General features: G+C 43.2%; 1 protein-coding gene across 2 annotated transcripts in view; it reads right to left on the bottom strand.

Moving 5' to 3' along the window:
- LOC139388001 (PDS5 cohesin associated factor B) overlaps positions 1-19,899 on the bottom strand; it is a 120,802-nt gene that overhangs the window by 49,237 nt on the left and 51,666 nt on the right. For both annotated transcript variants that reach the window (XM_071134480.1, XM_071134481.1), the window contains exons 15-22: positions 11,027-11,075; positions 8,777-8,916; positions 6,021-6,136; positions 3,421-3,526; positions 2,947-3,107; positions 2,115-2,238; positions 1,635-1,793; positions 1,450-1,518 (exon numbers count right to left, since the gene is read on the bottom strand). In XM_071134480.1, coding sequence (XP_070990581.1) covers positions 1,450-1,518; positions 1,635-1,793; positions 2,115-2,238; positions 2,947-3,107; positions 3,421-3,526; positions 6,021-6,136; positions 8,777-8,916; positions 11,027-11,075 — 924 coding nt within the window. The remainder of the gene's footprint in view (positions 1-1,449; positions 1,519-1,634; positions 1,794-2,114; positions 2,239-2,946; positions 3,108-3,420; positions 3,527-6,020; positions 6,137-8,776; positions 8,917-11,026; positions 11,076-19,899) is intronic.

Raw genomic sequence — 19,899 nt, 5'->3', positions numbered from 1 at the left:
TTGGGGAAGGAGGTAGAGGAGAGGTGTGGTTGGGGAAGGAGGTAGAGGAGAGGTGTGGTTGGGGAAGGAGGTAGAGGAGAGGTGTGGTTGGGGAAGGAGGTAGAGGAGAGGTGTGGTTGGGGAAGGAGGTAGAGGAGAGGTGTGGTTGGGGAAGGAGGTAGAGGAGAGGTGTGGTTGGGGAAGGAGGTAGAGGAGAGGTGTGGTTGGGGAAGGAGGTAGAGGAGAGGTGGGAGGTTGGGGAAGGAGGTAGAGGAGGGGTGGGAGGTTGGGGAAGGAGGTAGAGGAGGGGTGGGAGGTTGGGGAAGGAGGTAGAGGAGGGGTGGGAGGTTGGGGAAGGAGGTAGAGGAGGGGTGGGAGGTTGGGGAAGGAGGTAGAAGAGGTAGAGGAGAGAGGGGAGGTTGGGGAAGGAGGTGGAGGAGGTAGAGGAGAGAGGGGAGGTTGGGAAAGGAGGTGGAGGAGGTAGAGGAGAGGGGAGGTTGGGAAAGGAGGTGGAAGAGCTAGAGGAGAGAGGGGAGGTTGGGGAAGGAGGTGGAGTAGGTAGAGGAGAGAGGGGAGGTTGGGAAAGGAGGTGGAAGAGGTAGAGGAGAGAGGGGAGGTTGGGAAAGGAGGTGGAAGAGGTAGAGGAGAGAGGGGAGGTTGGGAAAGGAGGTGGAAGAGGTAGAGGAGAGAGGGGAGGTTGGGGAAGGAGGTAGAGGAGAGAGGGGAGGTTGGGGAAGTAGGTAGAGGAGAGAGGGGAGGTTGGGGAAGGAGGTGGAGGAGAGAGGGGAGGTTGGGGAAGGAGGTAGAGGAGAGAGGGGAGGTTGGGGAAGGAGGTAGAGGAGAGAGGGGAGGTTGGGGAAGGAGGTGGAGGAGGTAGAGGAGAGAGGGGAGGTTGGTTAAGGAGGTGGAGGAGGTAGAGGAGAGGGGAGGTTGGGAAAGGAGGTGGAAGAGCTAGAGGAGAGAGGGGAGGTTGGGGAAGGAGGTGGAGGAGGTAGAGGAGAGAGGGGAGGTTGGGAAAGGAGGTGGAAGAGGTAGAGGAGAGAGGGGAGGTTGGGAAAGGAGGTGGAAGAGGTAGAGGAGAGAGGGAGGTTGGGAAAGAAGGTGGAAGAGGTAGAGGAGAGAGGGGAGGTTGGGGAAGGAGGTGGAGGAGAGAGGAGAGGTTGGGGAAGGAGGTAGAGGAGAGAGGGGAGGTTGGGGAAGGAGGTAGAGGAGAGAGGGGAGGTTGGGGAAGGAGGTAGAGGAGAGAGGGGAGGTTGGGGAAGGAGGTAGAGGAGAGAGGGGAGGTTGGGGAAGGAGGTAGAGGAGGTTGAGGAGAGGTGGGAGGTTGAGGAAGGAGGTGGAGGAGGTAGAGTGGAGGTGGTAGGTTGAGGGAGGAGGTGGTAGGTTGGGGGAGGAGGTAGAGGAGAGGTGGTAGGTTGAGGGAGGAGATGGTAGGTTGAGGGAGGAGGTGGAGGAAGAAGGGAAACCAACCTTGGCCAGGGTTTCAGAAGACACCTCATCATCAGGAACCCACAGCTTGGTGGTCTTCTTACCTGGGATCTACACAACAACCACACATCCACAATAAACAGAGGATGTTACAACCAGGAACACTGCAATAGCTTCTCCTCTCAAGTGAAAAGACGTAAGTGTTCTGTGTGTCTATCTGCGCCCACCCTGTCGCTCATGAGCAGGTCCTTGACTATGAAGTTGGCCACCAGTGATTTGAGCGGAGCGGCAAACTGTTCTGGGGCCAGCAGAGCCAGGTGACCCAGAGTGGTGAGAGGAGTTATCAGCTGATCCAGGTCCTCAAGGTCCAGGCCTTTATGCAGCGGCTGGGAAGAGAGAGACAAGACATTTCACTCTTTACCTTGTCATCTGTTGACACGTGTAGAACTTCAAGAGGGCAGGTTTCCCCAGACACAGATTCAACCTCGGCCCAAAAATAACTTTCAATGGAGAGTCACTACTCAGAAAGCTTTTCAGTCGCTCTTCCGGTTGGAATATATTATTTCATAATATAACATTTGTATAATATTTTATTAAATGATTGATTCATTGATTGATTGATTGATTGATTGATAGGAAAGAGGGCTGAAGAAGCGAAGATATTAGGAGAAAAATTACTAGATCGTAAAAGGCAGACTGGTCCTCACCTCAAAGATCTGAGCGAAGTGTGTGTCTCTGTGTGTGAACATGGCATGGATACAGTGGATGGCATATTTGGCCTGGCGAGGCGGTCCTCTCTTAGCTTTGGTCTGCAGTACTGGCAGCAGAACACTAGGGGGAGAAGGGGAGAGCATTAGAGGGAGGAATTATAGGGAAATAAGAGACTCTTTTTCCCCCCCGGGGAGATGAGGTTTATGAATTGCCTGACTGGGCTGTGGGACAGTACACCTGTTACAGTTGGAGAGTTCAAATGGAACTGATGACAGGCCCCTCCGTCTATCAACCAATCAGCATCCAGGATCCAAACAACCAGTTCTATATTACACATTCATACACTAGAAGGATGTTCTACACACTACAGCAGCTTGTTCCAATGGGAAGCAATGGCCAAAAGAGCGGCAAGACTTGCTACCCGTTGTTGGAGACATTAGCAGACTCCTTACGTTCTAATCTACAGAAAGACTGTGATTATTTAACGTGGGACGACTATTCCAGTGGCTTCAGCCTAATAATAACATCAAGGTAACACAATCAGAGAGCTTTATGGGTAAACATTTGTGTTCATCAAATAAATGAAAAATGGGGGAAAAAAGTTGTGAACTCACGACTTGATGCGAGGAAGTTATGTAGGTATTTGTGTGTGTGTGTGTGTGTATGTAGATGTATGTGTGTATGTGTGTGTGTGTATGTAGATGTATGTGTGTATGTGTGTGTGTGTGTGTGTGTATGTATGTAGGTGTGTGTGTGAATGTAGGTGCGTGTGTGTGAATATGTCTGTGTACACATCTAGGCAACACAAACATTTGACATTAAACTCACGACTTGATGTGAGGGAAGCTCTCCTCCATCTTGCTTCCTGTGTTCTTAAATATCTGCAGCGCCGCCTCGGCCACCTTCTCGTCATCCATCTTCAGACAGCCCAGCAGGGATTCAAACGTCTCCGCAGAGTGGAAAGACACCGGGTGGGTGAACGACAGGACCTGGAGGGAGGGGGGGATGAGAGAAGGGTGAATTGACAACAGAGACAGAAAGCACAGGAAGCCAGAGAGGAGAAAGAGAGAGAGAGAGGGGGGGGGTGAGAGAAGGGTGAATGACAACAGAGACAGAAAGCACAGGAAGCCAGAGAGGAGAAAGAGAGGGAGGGGGGGTGAGAGAAGGGTGAATGACAACAGAGACAGAAAGCACAGGAAGCCAGAGAGGAGAAAGAGAGAGAGGGGGGGATGAGAGAAGGGTGAATGACAACAGAGACAGAAAGCACAGGAAGCCAGAGAGGAGAAAAAGAGAGAGAGATACCTTGAGTAGTTCCAGTCCTGCCCTGATGGCCTGTTCGGTAGGAACTCCCTCTTCATCATCCTCAGCTGTTCCATCTATCGACTTGTTCACCTGCTTTACCAGAGCACTGAGAGGGGGGGGAAGTAGAGAGGGAGAGAGAGGGAGGGAAGTAGAGAGGGAGGGAGGGAAGTAGAGAGGGAGGGAGAGAGGGAGAGAGAGGGAGAGATATGGAGAGAGAGGAGGGAAGTAGAGAGAGAGAGGGAGGGAGAGAGGGAGGGTTAGTAGAGAGGGAGAGAAGTAGAGAGGGAGAGAGAGGGAGGGAAGTAGAGAGGGAGGGAGAGAGGGAGGGAGAGAGATGGAGAGAGAGGGAGGGAAGTAGAGAGAGAGGGGGGGAGGGAGGGAGGGAGGGAGGGAGGGAGGGAGAGAGAAGTAGAGGGAGGGAGAGAGAGGGAGAGAGAGGGAGAGAGAGGGAGAGAAGTAGAGGGAGGGAGAGAGAGGGAGAGAGAGGGGGAGAGAGGGGGAGAGAGAGGGAGAGAGAGGGAGAGAGAGGGAGAGAGAGAGGGAGGAAGGGATGGAGAGAAGTAGAGGGAGAGGGAGGGAGAGAGAGCGAGAGAGAGGTAGAGAGGGAGGGAAGTAGAGAGAGAGAGGGAGGGAGAGAGGGAGGGAAGTAGAGAGAGAGGGAGGGAGAGAGGGAGGGAAGTAGAGAGAGAGAGGGAGGGAGAGAGGGAGGGAAGTAGAGGGAGAGAGGGAGAGAGATGGAGAGAGGGAGGGAAGTAGAGAGGGGGAGAGAGGGAGGGAGGGAAGTAGAGAGGGAGAGAGAGGGAGGGAGGGAAGTAGAGAGGGAGAGAGAGGGAGGGAGGGATGGAGAGAGGGAGGGAGAGAGGGAGAGAGAGGGAGGGAGAGAGATGGAGAGAGAGGGAGGGAGAGAGATGGAGAGAGAGGGAGGGAGAGAGATGGAGAGAGAGGGAGGGAGAGAGAGGGAGGGAAGTAGAGAGGAGAGAGAGGGAGGGAAGTAGAGAGAGAGAGGGAGGGAGAGAGGGAGAGAGAGGGAGGGAAGTAGAGAGAGAGAGGGAGGGAGAGAGGGAGGGAAGTAGAGAGGGAGAGAGAGGGAAGGAAGTAGAGAGGGAGAGGGAGGGAGAGGGATGGAGAGAGGGAGGGAGAGAGGGAGATAGATGGAGAGAGAGGGAGGGAGAGAGGGGGAGAGAGGGAGAGAGATGGAGAGAGAGGGAGGGAGATGGAGAGAGAGGGAGGGAAGTAGAGAGAGAGGGGGAGGGAGAGGGATGGAGAGAGAGAGAGGGAGGGAAGTAGAGAGGGAGGTAGAGAGGGAGGGAAGTAGAGAGTGAGGTAGAGAGGGAGGGAAGTAGAGGGAGGGGAGGTAGAGAAGTAGAGGGAGAGAAGTAGAGGGAGAGGGAGGGAGAGAAGTAGAGGGAGAGAAGTAGAGGGAGAGAAGTAGAGGGAGAGGGAGGGAGAGAAGTAGAGGGAGAGGGAGGGAGAGAGAGGGAGGGAAGTAGAGGGAGAGGGAGGTAGAGAGAGGGAGGGAGAGGGAGGGAAGTAGAGAGGGAGAGGGAGGGAGAGAGAGGGAGAGAAGTAGAGAGGGAGAGGGAGGGAGGGAGGGAGGGAGGGAGGGAGAGAGAGAGAGGGAGGGAGAGAGGGAGGGAGAGAAGTAGAGGGAGAGGGAGGGAGAGAGAGGGAGGGAAGTAGAGGGAGAGGGAGGTAGAGAGAGGGAGGGAGAGAGAGGGAGGGAGAGAGAGGGAGGGAGGGATGGAGAGAAGTAGAGGGAGAGGGAGGGAGAGAGAGGGAGAGAGAGGGAGGGAAGTAGAGGGAGGTAGAGAGAGGGAGGGAAGTAGAGGGAGAGGTAGGTAGAGAGATGGAGGGAGAGGGAGGGAAGTAGAGTGGGAGAGGGAGGTAGAGAGGGAGGGGAGTAGAGAGGGAGAGGGAGGGAGGGAGGGAGAGAGAGGGAGGGAGAGAGAGGGAGAGAAGTAGAGGGAGAGAAGTAGAGGGAGAGAAGTAGAGGGAGAGGGAGGGAGAGAGAGGGAGAGAGAGGGAGAGAGAGAGAGAGGGAGAGAGAGAGAGAGGGAGAGAGAGGGAAGGAAGTAGAGAGGGAGAGGGAGGTAGAGAGAGGGAGGGAAGTAGAGAGGGAGAGGGAGGGAGGGAGAGAGAGGGAGGGATAGAGAGGGAGAGTAGAGAGAGAGGGAGAGTAGAGGGAGAGAAGTAGATAGAGAGAAGTAGAGGGAGAGGGAGGGAGAGAGAGGGAGAGAGAGGGAAGGAGAGAGGGAGGGAAGTAGAGAGGGAGAGGGAGGTAGAGAGAGGGAGGGAAGTAGAGAGGGAGAGGAGGGAGGGAGAGGGATGGAGAGAGAGGGAGGGAAGTAGAGAGGGAGAGGGGGGAGAGAGAGGGAGGGAGAGGGATGAAGAGAGAGGGAGGGAAGTAGAGAGGGAGAGGAGGGAGAGAGAGGGATGAAGAGAGAGGGAGGGAAGTAGAGAGGGAGAGAGAGGGCGTTAGAGAGAAAAACACAACGTAAGCAAATCATAGATCAATCACATTGTGTTTTTGGGGTTGTGCAGTAGAGTGTGTGTGTTAGTGTGTGTGTAAGTGTGTGTCAGTGTGTTGGGGTGTGTATTACCTGATAGACTCTGTGTCGATGTGTACAGGAGCAATTCTTTCCAGCAGGAACTTGACCATCTCTAAGAAGGGATTACTGGGTTGTTTAGGACTGCCTAACTTCTTAGTGATGTCTCTCTGGAGGACACACACACACACACACACACACACACACACACACACACACACGCGGTTTCTGTTAGGGAAAAGTGGCGTCAGACATCTGACTGGCAGCATTTTATTTTGCCGGACCCATTTGCATTGAGTAACCTGATTATGGCGTCCACCCGCAGTGTTCAGAACGACATTTAGTTCATGGCAATTCCTCTTCAACAGAACATGCAAGTCGAGGATGCAACAATGTGAGATCCCTTCTTACTAAAAGTCCGATGCCCACATTTTTCCCTCAGGCATCAAGATGAGTAACGGACAGCAAAATCATTAGCCTATGTAAATCTACTATCCCCCATAATATAGAAAAGTTTCCCTATTCTATTGGTCAACTTGTCGAGAAATGATACCAAACAGACTCTGGGACAGTTGTGGGACGATAGATCCCAAATTCATACAACCAGCCTAGGCTACATTTAAAAAAAAAAACATTACGCAAAAAATGCAACAGCTTCATATTATCAACTACGCAAGGCAGAAGGCTACACACAAATGTTCGTTCCATAATGCAATGAACAGAAAAACACTTGTCCAAAGTGAGCGGTTTTATGTCCATTAGAAATGTAGAAAGAGGGGAGGTGTAAGATGTAACAACTAGCATGTGATGCTAATATGACTAGGATTATCAACAACTAGCATGAGATGCTAATATGACTAGGATTATCATCAACTAGCATGTGATGCTAATATGACTAGGATTAACAACAACTAGCATGTGATGCTAATATGACTAGGATTATCAACAACTAGCATGTGATGCTAATATAACTAGGATTATCAACAACTAGCATGGGATGCTAATATGACTAGGATTATCAACAACTAGCATGGGATGCTAATATAACTAGGATTATCAACAACTAGCATGGGATGCTAATATAACTAGGATTATCAACAACTAGCACGGGATGATAATATGACTAGGATTATCAACAACTAGCATGTGATGCTAATATAACTAGGATTATCAACAACTAGCATGGGATGCTAATATGACTAGGATTATCAACAACTAGCATGTGATGCTAATATAACTAGGATTATCAACAACTAGCATGGGATGCTAATATGACTAGGATTATCAACAACTAGCATGTGATGCTAATATAACTAGGATTATCAACAACTAGCATGTGACGCTAATATGACTAGGATTATCAACAACTAGCATGGGATGCTAATATAACTAGGATTGTTCTTTTGGTTACAAGACAATGAAAGAACATTTCTGATTTTGCTACTTTGAAGCAAGGTAAAAAAAACATGCCTCATAATATGTTGTAAAAATGTTCAGGTTTCCAACATTTCAGTATATGTTTTCAAAATGCGTACTGCCTCCAGCTCATTGCAAAGTGGTGTGTGACGCGGCGATGAAGCCTGCCTCCTGTCGCCGATACATTGGCTGTCTGAGAGGCTGTAGCAACAGCTCTCGCTGTCTGACAGATTTTAACCTCCAAGGGCTCTGTATCTGTATGCTGCGAGTGTGTGGTAAATAAGATGCGTAACGAATATACACAACGCACCGATTTAAATCCACTATATTATGCAAATGATCCTATAGACCAATAGGCATGGCCGGTCAAATGTCTTTCCGTGGACTGGTGTTAATGAATAAAAAAGCATTATGGGATTGTTTTCCTTCTTCTACCGGACAATTTACTTTATCGGCTTTTCAACAAACCCAAAATATTCCGGCCACAAGCCGGCTAATACCGGCTGACGGAAAACCGTGGCGCACACACAGTATAATCACACACACAGTATAATCACACACACAGTATAATCACTCACACACACACACACAGTATAATCACTCACACCAGTATAATCACACACCAGTATAATCACACACACCAGTATAATCACTCACACACACACTATAATCACTCACACACACACTATAATCACTCACACCACACACACACACACACACACACGTATAACAGGTTACTAGGCTGTTTAGGACTGCCTGGTTTCCTAGTGAAGTCTCTCTGTAGGAGGATAAGTAACGGGGGCGAGGCGAGGCGACAGCCTGGGGTTCGATTCTGTCACGTTTCAGAGGACGGCCAGGCGGGTCACGTTCCAGAGGACGGCCAGGCGGGTCACGTTCCAGAGGACGGCCAGGCGGGTCACGTTCCAGAGGACAGCCAGGCAGGTCACGTTTCAGAGGACGGCCAGGCGGGTCACGTTCCAGTGGACAGCCAGGCAGGTCACGTTCCAGTGGACAGCCAGGCAGGTCACGTTTCAGAGGACAGCCAGGCGGGTCACGTTTCAGAGGACGGCCAGGCGGGTCACGTTCCAGAGGACAGCCAGGCAGGTCACGTTTCAGAGGACGGCTGGGCGGGTCACGTTCCAGCGGACTCATGACTCCACCTTTACCTCTTCCATTGAGAAGTTACAGAGATGAGCCAAGGGACCTAATTATATGCTTGTGGCCACACCACCCTGGACACACCTGTTAGGGCCTGGTTAGAACTGGGACAGGAGACCGCCTGGGAATACCAGGTGCCGTAAGCAACAACAACCAAAAAAGCAACAAAAAAAAGGAAGGAAGGATAAGTAATAAAAACACATATGCAATCGCACACGCACGCTCTCTCTACTCACCACACAGACTTGGGCCTGTTTGCAGGAGCAGGCCGGTGAGACCAGGGTCTCTAGTTGGTTTCTGATCCGCTCATCATCATCCAGGACCTGGGCTAGCTTCTTCACAAAGTCCTGGGCCTTGCCTGGGTCTGGAAGGTTCCCTGGAGACACACACAAATGGGGGGGATTTGGTTAGAGTTGAGAGTGTGTGTGTGGTGGGTGTGCACTTAGAAAATAAAGGTTCTTCGGCTGTCTCCTATTTAAAATAAACTCTTGGTCAACCGAATGTGATCTGTTCGTTCGACCAATCGATTGGTCAAAATAAGTAAACATGCATTTTTCCATATATAGTCACCCTATGTGTTTTAATGAAATCAACTATATGCATTGAGCTTGTCTGATGCTTTAAGCGCACAGTTTGCTGAAGAAAGACAAATGCCTCAAGAGGGAACCAGAGATCTAGATAACCAGAAGAAAAATAACTATCCTCTTCACCTCTCCTGCTGGCCTTCGCAGATTCTGCCATTACTCTCTTGAAGATGCCGGTAATAGGCTACACGAGGAGTCTGCAAGCTTTCTCATGTTGAATGCAAATTTATCATTTCTACCGATCTACCAGTTGCGGTTTTCATATGCAAATTTTCATGACAGTTTCGTTTAATTTACAATAACGCCTTCATATCTCAAAATCATTGTCATATGGTTAATCAAAATTATATCTAAATGAATATCCTATAAATCACATTGGCTACACACGGCCTGTCTGCAACCGACTTTAAACACCGCACCAACTATTAACTTGGGTCAGGCCTGAAGCTTGCACTGGCGAACTTGCAACATTGTATAAAATATTCTGGGCCCTCAAGAGTTTCCCATGCCAGTGAGCTTGGGACAGACACAGCTGTAGGCTATTTTCACAAGGGATAAGAAGCAGTGCTTGACTTGGGCAGGAGCTCACCGGAGCGGAGTACCGGCATCTCAAATTTTCTACTGCTTGAGCTCCGGTTCCTCTTATAGAATATTAGCTCAAAAGTATTGTAGATCTCCTGCACCTAAATATAAACAGTACCGGCACGCAAAATGAGTAACATAACCTATTTCAGTCCAACTCAAGAACTGATAAGAAGTAATCAGGGATATGGAAAGGGAGACAGCTAGAAAGATATTACTTTGCGAAGCTCCACAGGTCATTAGTGGTGGTGCTTTAGGCCAATCAGAAGACTGGAATAATAATATTGAATACATGAACAGAAATTACCGTAACCAAAGTTTAGACCGCCACTCCTGAGTGGCGCAGCGGTCTAAGGCACTGAGAGGCATCACTACAGACCGGGTTCATTCCCGTGATGTGTCACAACCGGCTGTGATCGGGAGTCCCATAGGGCGGCGCACAACTGGCCCAGTGTCGTCTGGGTTAGGGGAGGGTTTGGCCAGGAGGGGCTTTACTTGGCTCATCGCGCTCTAGTGACCCCTTGTGGCGGTCCGGGCGCATACAGGCAAAACTATGGTCAGTTGAACGGTGTTTCCTCAGACACATTGGTGCGGCTGGCTTCCGGGTTAAGCTGGTACATATTTCGGAGAATGCATGACTCGACATTTGCCCCCCGAATGTTGAAATTGTGCCTCTGGACACATGGTCAATCCCACGCCAGCATTGGCCGTGCAACATTTACGTTGATACGGCCTCGGCAGTAGTGAGGGCGTTCACGCTTCACGGAGCAGTGCAGAGATGTTGTCAAAGTAGCGAAGTTTGTGTTTTCTACAGGATGTACCGCCCCCACCTACCGTCAACCAATCATGTCAATGCAGAGCTACACAGAGCCCTGAGCATTTTTCCAACATTTGGGAGGCGCATGGTAATGTGGTACGGAGCTGGATTTGACCTCTGCGTGTCTCTAGGGGGTCCGCCATTACGTCACACCCTCCATATGGAGCCTCCCACCACATTTCAGATCAAGCAGAAATTGGCTTTTAGTCTAGGCCTCCGCAATGGATTAGTTCACTGAGATGGGCGCAATATATATATATATAGATATATATGTTACTACTTAACTAAAACAATCTCGGTCGACCAACAGCCTAAGGACCAAACAATCGACTAATTGGGGTCAGCCCTAGTCCCCATAGAATAATCTTTTTAAGTTCCATGTAGAAACTTTTTGGGTTCCATTGTAGAACCTTCAGTGGAAAAGGTTCTACACGTGGAACCCAAAAGTGTTCTACCTGGAACCAAAAAAGGTTCTTCAAAAGGGTTGAGTGAAGTTGACTTACTGGTAATCACCATAACCTTGGCAAACACCGCCTTGCTACCCGCATCAGACTGAAACAACAACAACAATATTTAGTGTTACAATACATTTCAGTGGCAGTCTTGGAGTATATATGAACATTCAGCGTTAGTAACAGTCTTGGAGTAGAGTATATATGAACATTCAGCGTTAGTAACAGTCTTGGAGTAGAGTATATATGAACATTCAGCGTTAGTAACAGTCTTGGAGTATATATGAACATTCAGCACTAGTAACAGTCTTGGAGTAGAGTATATATGAACATTCAGCACTAGTAACAGTCTTGGAGTATAGTATATATGAACATTCAGCGTTAGTAACAGTCTTGGAGTAGAGTATATATGAACATTCAGCATTAGTAACAGTCTTGGAGTAGAGTATATATGAACATTCAGCATTAGTAACAGTCTTGGAGTAGAGTATATATGAACATTCAGCATTAGTAACAGTCTTGGAGTAGAGTATATATGAACATTCAGCGTTAGTAACAGTCTTGGAGTAGAATATATATGAACATTCAGCGTTAGTAACAGTCTTGGAGTAGAGTATATATGAACATTCAGCGTTAGTAACAGTCTTGGAGTAGAGTATATATGAACATTCAGCGTTAGTAACAGTCTTGGAGTAGAATATATATGAACATTCAGCGTTAGTAACAGTCTTGGAGTAGAGTATATATGAACATTCAGCGTTAGTAACAGTCTTGGAGTAGAGTATATATGAACATTCAGCGTTAGTAACAGTCTTGGAGTAGAGTATATATGAACATTCAGCGTTAGTAACAGTCTTGGAGTAGAGTATATATGAACATTCAGCGTTAGTAACAGTCTTGGAGTATACATGAACATTCAGCGTTAGTAACAGTCTTGGAGTATATATGAACATTCAGCGTTAGTAACAGTCTTGGAGTATAGTATATATGAACATTCAGCACTAGTAACAGTCTTGGAGTAGAGTATATATGAACATTCAGAGTTAGTAACAGTCTTGGAGTATATATGAACATTCAGCATTAGTAACAGTCTTGGAGTAGAGTATATATGAACATTCAGCACTAGTAACAGTCTTGGAGTATATATGAACATTCAGCACTAGTAACAGTCTTGGAGTAGAGTATATATGAACATTCAGCGTTAGTAACAGTCTTGGAGTATATATGAACATTCAGCATTAGTAACAGTCTTGGAGTAGAGTATATATGAACATTCAGCGTTAGTAACAGTCTTGAAGTAGAGTATATATGAACATTCAGCATTAGTAACAGTCTTGGAGTATATATGAACATTCAGCATTAGTAACAGTCTTGGAGTATATATGAACATTCAGCGTTAGTAACAGTCTTGGAGTATATATGAACATTCAGCATTAGTAACAGTCTTGGAGTAGAGTATATATGAACATTCAGCGTTAGTAACAGTCTTGGAGTATATATGAACATTCAGCGTTAGTAACAGTCTTGGAGTATATATGAACATTCAGCGTTAGTAACAGTCTTGGAGTATATATGAACATTCAGCACTAGTAACAGTCTTGGAGTAGAGTATATATGAACATTCAGCGTTAGTAACAGTCTTGGAGTAGAGTATATATGAACATTCAGCATTAGTAACAGTCTTGGAGTATATATGAACATTCAGCGTTAGTAACAGTCTTGGAGTAGAGTATATATGAACATTCAGCGTTAGTAACAGTCTTGGAGTAGAGTATATATGAACATTCAGCGTTAGTAACAGTCTCGGAGTATATATGAACATTCAGCATTAGTAACAGTCTTGGAGTAGAGTATATATGAACATTCAGCATTAGTAACAGTCTTGGAGTAGAGTATATATGAACATTCAGCGTTAGTAACAGTCTTGAAGTAGAGTATATATGAACATTCAGCACTAGTAACAGTCTTGGAGTATATATGAACATTCAGCATTAGTAACAGTCTTGGAGTAGAGTATATATGAACATTCAGCGTTAGTAACAGTCTTGGAGTAGAGTATATATGAACATTCAGCGTTAGTAACAGTCTTGGAGTAGAGTATATATGAACATTCAGCGTTAGTAACAGTCTTGGAGTATATATGAACATTCAGCATTAGTAACAGTCTTGGAGTAGAGTATATATGAACATTCAGCGTTAGTAACAGTCTTGGAGTATATATGAACATTCAGCGTTAGTAACAGTCTTGGAGTAGAGTATATATGAACATTCAGCGTTAGTAACAGTCTTGGAGTAGAGTATATATGAACATTCAGCATTAGTAACAGTCTTGGAGTAGAGTATATATGAACATTCAGCGTTAGTAACAGTCTTGGAGTAGAGTATATATGAGCATTCAGCGTTAGTAACAGTCTTGGAGTATATATGAACATTCAGCACTAGTAACAGTCTTGGAGTAGAGTATATATGAACATTCAGCGTTAGTAACAGTCTTGAAGTAGAGTATATATGAACATTCAGCGTTAGTAACAGTCTTGAAGTAGAGTATATATGAACATTCAGCACTAGTAACAGTCTTGGAGTAGAGTATATATGAACATTCAGCGTTAGTAACAGTCTTGGAGTAGAGTATATATGAACATTCAGCACTAGTAACAGTCTTGGAGTAGAGTATATATGAACATTCAGCACTAGTAACAGTCTTGGAGTATAGTATATATGAACATTCAGCACTAGTAACAGTCTTGAAGTAGAGTATATATGAACATTCAGCACTAGTAACAGTCTTGGAGTAGAGTATATATGAACATTCAGCATTAGTAACAGTCTTGGAGTATATATGAACATTCAGCATTAGTAACAGTCTTGGAGTATATATGAACATTCAGCGTTAGTAACAGTCTTGAAGTATATATGAACATTCAGCATTAGTAACAGTCTTGGAGTAGAGTATATATGAACATTCAGCGTTAGTAACAGTCTTGAAGTAGAGTATATATGAACATTCAGCATTAGTAACAGTCTTGGAGTAGAGTATATATGAACATTCAGCGTTAGTAACAGTCTTGGAGTATATATGAACATTCAGCGTTAGTAACAGTCTTGAAGTATATATGAACATTCAGCGTTAGTAACAGTCTTGGAGTAGAGTATATATGAACATTCAGCGTTAGTAACAGTCTTGGAGTAGAGTATATATGAACATTCAGCACTAGTAACAGTCTTGGAGTAGAGTATATATGAACATTCAGCGTTAGTAACAGTCTTGGAGTATATATGAACATTCAGCGTTAGTAACAGTCTTGGAGTAGAGTATATATGAACATTCAGCATTAGTAACAGTCTTGGAGTAGAGTATATATGAACATTCAGCGTTAGTAACAGTCTTGGAGTAGAGTATATATGAACATTCAGCGTTAGTAACAGTCTTGGAGTAGAGTATATATGAACATTCAGCGTTAGTAACAGTCTTGAAGTAGAGTATATATGAACATTCAGCGTTAGTAACAGTCTTGGAGTAGAGTATTTATGAACATTCAGCATTAGTAACAGTCTTGAAGTAGAGTATATATGAACATTCAGCGTTAGTAACAGTCTTGGAGTATATATGAACATTCAGCACTAGTAAGTCTTGGAGTAGAGTATATATGAACATTCAGCACTAGTAACAGTCTTGGAGTATAGTATATATGAACATTCAGCACTAGTAACAGTCTTGGAGTATAGTATATATGAACATTCAGCACTAGTAACAGTCTTGGAGTAGAGTATATATGAACATTCAGCACTAGTAACAGTCTTGGAGTATATATGAACATTCAGCGTTAGTAACAGTCTTGGAGTAGAGTATATATGAACATTCAGCACTAGTAACAGTCTTGGAGAAAAGTATATATGAACATTCAGCATTAGTAACAGTCTTGGAGTATATATGAACATTCAGCATTAGTAACAGTCTTGGAGTATATATGAACATTCAGCGTTAGTAACAGTCTTGAAGTATATATGAACATTCAGTATTAGTAACAGTCTTGGAGTAGAGTATATATGAACATTCAGCGTTAGTAACAGTCTTGAAGTAGAGTATATATGAACATTCAGCATTAGTAACAGTCTTGGAGTAGAGTATATATGAACATTCAGCGTTAGTAACAGTCTTGGAGTATATATGAACATTCAGCGTTAGTAACAGTCTTGAAGTATATATGAACATTCAGCGTTAGTAACAGTCTTGGAGTAGAGTATATATGAACATTCAGCGTTAGTAACAGTCTTGGAGTAGAGTATATATGAACATTCAGCACTAGTAACAGTCTTGGAGTATATATGAACATTCAGCATTAGTAACAGTCTTGGAGTAGAGTATATATGAACATTCAGCGTTAGTAACAGTCTTGGAGTAGAGTATATATGAACATTCAGCGTTAGTAACAGTCTTGAAGTAGAGTATATATGAACATTCAGCACTAGTAACAGTCTTGGAGTATATATGAACATTCAGCATTAGTAACAGTCTTGAAGTAGAGTATATATGAACATTCAGCGTTAGTAACAGTCTTGGAGTAGAGTATATATGAACATTCAGCGTTAGTAACAGTCTTGGAGTAGAGTATATATGAACATTCAGCGTTAGTAACAGTCTTGGAGTATATATGAACATTCAGCATTAGTAACAGTCTTGGAGTAGAGTATATATGAACATTCAGCGTTAGTAACAGTCTTGGAGTATATATGAACATTCAGCGTTAGTAACAGTCTTGGAGTAGAGTATATATGAACATTCAGCGTTAGTAACAGTCTTGGAGTAGAGTATATATGAACATTCAGCATTAGTAACAGTCTTGGAGTAGAGTATATATGAACATTCAGCGTTAGTAACAGTCTTGGAGTAGAGTATATATGAACATTCAGCGTTAGTAACAGTCTTGGAGTATATATGAACATTCAGCACTAGTAACAGTCTTGGAGTAGAGTATATATGAACATTCAGCGTTAGTAACAGTCTTGAAGTAGAGTATATATGAACATTCAGCGTTAGTAACAGTCTTGAAGTAGAGTATATATGAACATTCAGCACTAGTAACAGTCTTGGAGTAGAGTATATATGAACATTCAGCGTTAGTAACAGTCTTGGAGTAGAGTATATATGAACATTCAGCACTAGTAACAGTCTTGGAGTAGAGTATATATGAACATTCAGCACTAGTAACAGTCTTGGAGTATAGTATATATGAACATTCAGCACTAGTAACAGTCTTGAAGTAGAGTATATATGAACATTCAGCACTAGTAACAGTCTTGGAGTAGAGTATATATGAACATTCAGCATTAGTAACAGTCTTGGAGTATATATGAACATTCAGCATTAGTAACAGTCTTGGAGTATATATGAACATTCAGCGTTAGTAACAGTCTTGAAGTATATATGAACATTCAGCATTAGTAACAGTCTTGGAGTAGAGTATATATGAACATTCAGCGTTAGTAACAGTCTTGAAGTAGAGTATATATGAACATTCAGCATTAGTAACAGTCTTGGAGTAGAGTATATATGAACATTCAGCGTTAGTAACAGTCTTGGAGTATATATGAACATTCAGCGTTAGTAACAGTCTTGAAGTATATATGAACATTCAGCGTTAGTAACAGTCTTGGAGTAGAGTATATATGAACATTCAGCGTTAGTAACAGTCTTGGAGTAGAGTATATATGAACATTCAGCACTAGTAACAGTCTTGGAGTAGAGTATATATGAACATTCAGCGTTAGTAACAGTCTTGGAGTATATATGAACATTCAGCGTTAGTAACAGTCTTGGAGTAGAGTATATATGAACATTCAGCATTAGTAACAGTCTTGGAGTAGAGTATATATGAACATTCAGCGTTAGTAACAGTCTTGGAGTAGAGTATATATGAACATTCAGCGTTAGTAACAGTCTTGGAGTAGAGTATATATGAACATTCAGCGTTAGTAACAGTCTTGAAGTAGAGTATATATGAACATTCAGCGTTAGTAACAGTCTTGGAGTAGAGTATTTATGAACATTCAGCATTAGTAACAGTCTTGAAGTAGAGTATATATGAACATTCAGCGTTAGTAACAGTCTTGGAGTATATATGAACATTCAGCACTAGTAAGTCTTGGAGTAGAGTATATATGAACATTCAGCACTAGTAACAGTCTTGGAGTATAGTATATATGAACATTCAGCACTAGTAACAGTCTTGGAGTATAGTATATATGAACATTCAGCACTAGTAACAGTCTTGGAGTAGAGTATATATGAACATTCAGCACTAGTAACAGTCTTGGAGTATATATTAACATTCAGCGTTAGTAACAGTCTTGGAGTAGAGTATATATGAACATTCAGCACTAGTAACAGTCTTGGAGAAAAGTATATATGAACATTCAGCATTAGTAACAGTCTTGGAGTATATATGAACATTCAGCATTAGTAACAGTCTTGGAGTATATATGAACATTCAGCGTTAGTAACAGTCTTGAAGTATATATGAACATTCAGTATTAGTAACAGTCTTGGAGTAGAGTATATATGAACATTCAGCGTTAGTAACAGTCTTGAAGTAGAGTATATATGAACATTCAGCATTAGTAACAGTCTTGGAGTAGAGTATATATGAACATTCAGCGTTAGTAACAGTCTTGGAGTATATATGAACATTCAGCGTTAGTAACAGTCTTGAAGTATATATGAACATTCAGCGTTAGTAACAGTCTTGGAGTAGAGTATATATGAACATTCAGCGTTAGTAACAGTCTTGGAGTAGAGTATATATGAACATTCAGCACTAGTAACAGTCTTGGAGTAGAGTATATATGAACATTCAGCGTTAGTAACAGTCTTGGAGTATATATGAACATTCAGCGTTAGTAACAGTCTTGGAGTAGAGTATATATGAACATTCAGCGTTAGTAACAGTCTTGGAGTAGAGTATATATGAACATTCAGCATTAGTAACAGTCTTGGAGTAGAGTATATATGAACATTCAGCGTTAGTAACAGTCTTGGAGTATATATGAACATTCAGCATTAGTAACAGTCTTGGAGTATAGTATATATGAACATTCAGCGTTAGTAACAGTCCTGGAGTAGAGTATATATGAACATTCAGCATTAGTAACAGTCTTGAAGTAGAGTATATATGAACATTCAGCGTTAGTAACAGTCTTGGAGTAGAGTATATATGAACATTCAGCGTTAGTAACAGTCCTGGAGTATAGTATATATGAACATTCAGCACTAGTAACAGTCTTGGAGTAGAGTATATATGAACATTCAGCGTTAGTAACAGTCTTGAAGTAGAGTATATATGAACATTCAGCGTTAGTAACAGTCTTGGAGTAGAGTATTTATGAACATTCAGCATTAGTAACAGTCTTGAAGTAGAGTATATATGAACATTCAGCGTTAGTAACAGTCTTGGAGTATAGTATATATGAACATTCAGCACTAGTAACAGTCTTGGAGTATAGTATATATGAACATTCAGCACTAGTAACAGTCTTGGAGTAGAGTATATATGAACATTCAGCACTAGTAACAGTCTTGGAGTATATATGAACATTCAGCGTTAGTAACAGTCTTGGAGTAGAGTATATATGAACATTCAGCACTAGTAACAGTCTTGGAGAAAAGTATATATGAACATTCAGCATTAGTAACAGTCTTGGAGTATATATGAACATTCAGCATTAGTAACAGTCTTGGAGTATATATGAACATTCAGCGTTAGTAACAGTCTTGAAGTATATATGAACATTCAGTATTAGTAACAGTCTTGGAGTAGAGTATATATGAACATTCAGCGTTAGTAACAGTCTTGAAGTAGAGTATATATGAACATTCAGCATTAGTAACAGTCTTGGAGTAGAGTATATATGAACATTCAGCGTTAGTAACAGTCTTGGAGTATATATGAACATTCAGCGTTAGTAACAGTCTTGAAGTATATATGAACATTCAGCGTTAGTAACAGTCTTGGAGTAGAGTATATATGAACATTCAGCGTTAGTAACAGTCTTGGAGTAGAGTATATATGAACATTCAGCACTAGTAACAGTCTTGGAGTAGAGTATATATGAACATTCAGCGTTAGTAACAGTCTTGGAGTATATATGAACATTCAGCGTTAGTAACAGTCTTGGAGTAGAGTATATATGAACATTCAGCGTTAGTAACAGTCTTGGAGTAGAGTATATATGAACATTCAGCATTAGTAACAGTCTTGGAGTAGAGTATATATGAACATTCAGCGTTAGTAACAGTCTTGGAGTATATATGAACATTCAGCATTAGTAACAGTCTTGGAGTATAGTATATATGAACATTCAGCGTTAGTAACAGTCCTGGAGTAGAGTATATATGAACATTCAGCATTAGTAACAGTCTTGAAGTAGAGTATATATGAACATTCAGCGTTAGTAACAGTCTTGGAGTAGAGTATATATGAACATTCAGCGTTAGTAACAGTCCTGGAGTATAGTATATATGAACATTCAGCACTAGTAACAGTCTTGGAGTAGAGTATATATGAACATTCAGCGTTAGTAACAGTCTTGAAGTAGAGTATATATGAACATTCAGCGTTAGTAACAGTCTTGGAGTAGAGTATTTATGAACATTCAGCATTAGTAACAGTCTTGAAGTAGAGTATATATGAACATTCAGCGTTAGTAACAGTCTTGGAGTATATATGAACATTCAGCACTAGTAAGTCTTGGAGTAGAGTATATATGAACATTCAGCACTAGTAACAGTCTTGGAGTATAGTATATATGAACATTCAGCACTAGTAACAGTCTTGGAGTATAGTATATATGAACATTCAGCACTAGTAACAGTCTTGGAGTAGAGTATATATGAACATTCAGCACTAGTAACAGTCTTGGAGTATATA

This window comes from Oncorhynchus clarkii, chromosome 29, assembly GCF_045791955.1.
Source record: "Oncorhynchus clarkii lewisi isolate Uvic-CL-2024 chromosome 29, UVic_Ocla_1.0, whole genome shotgun sequence".
Taxonomy (NCBI): Eukaryota; Metazoa; Chordata; class Actinopteri; order Salmoniformes; family Salmonidae; genus Oncorhynchus; species Oncorhynchus clarkii.
Note: the sequence above shows the minus strand (reverse complement) of the source record. Positions and strands in the feature narration are given on the sequence as shown.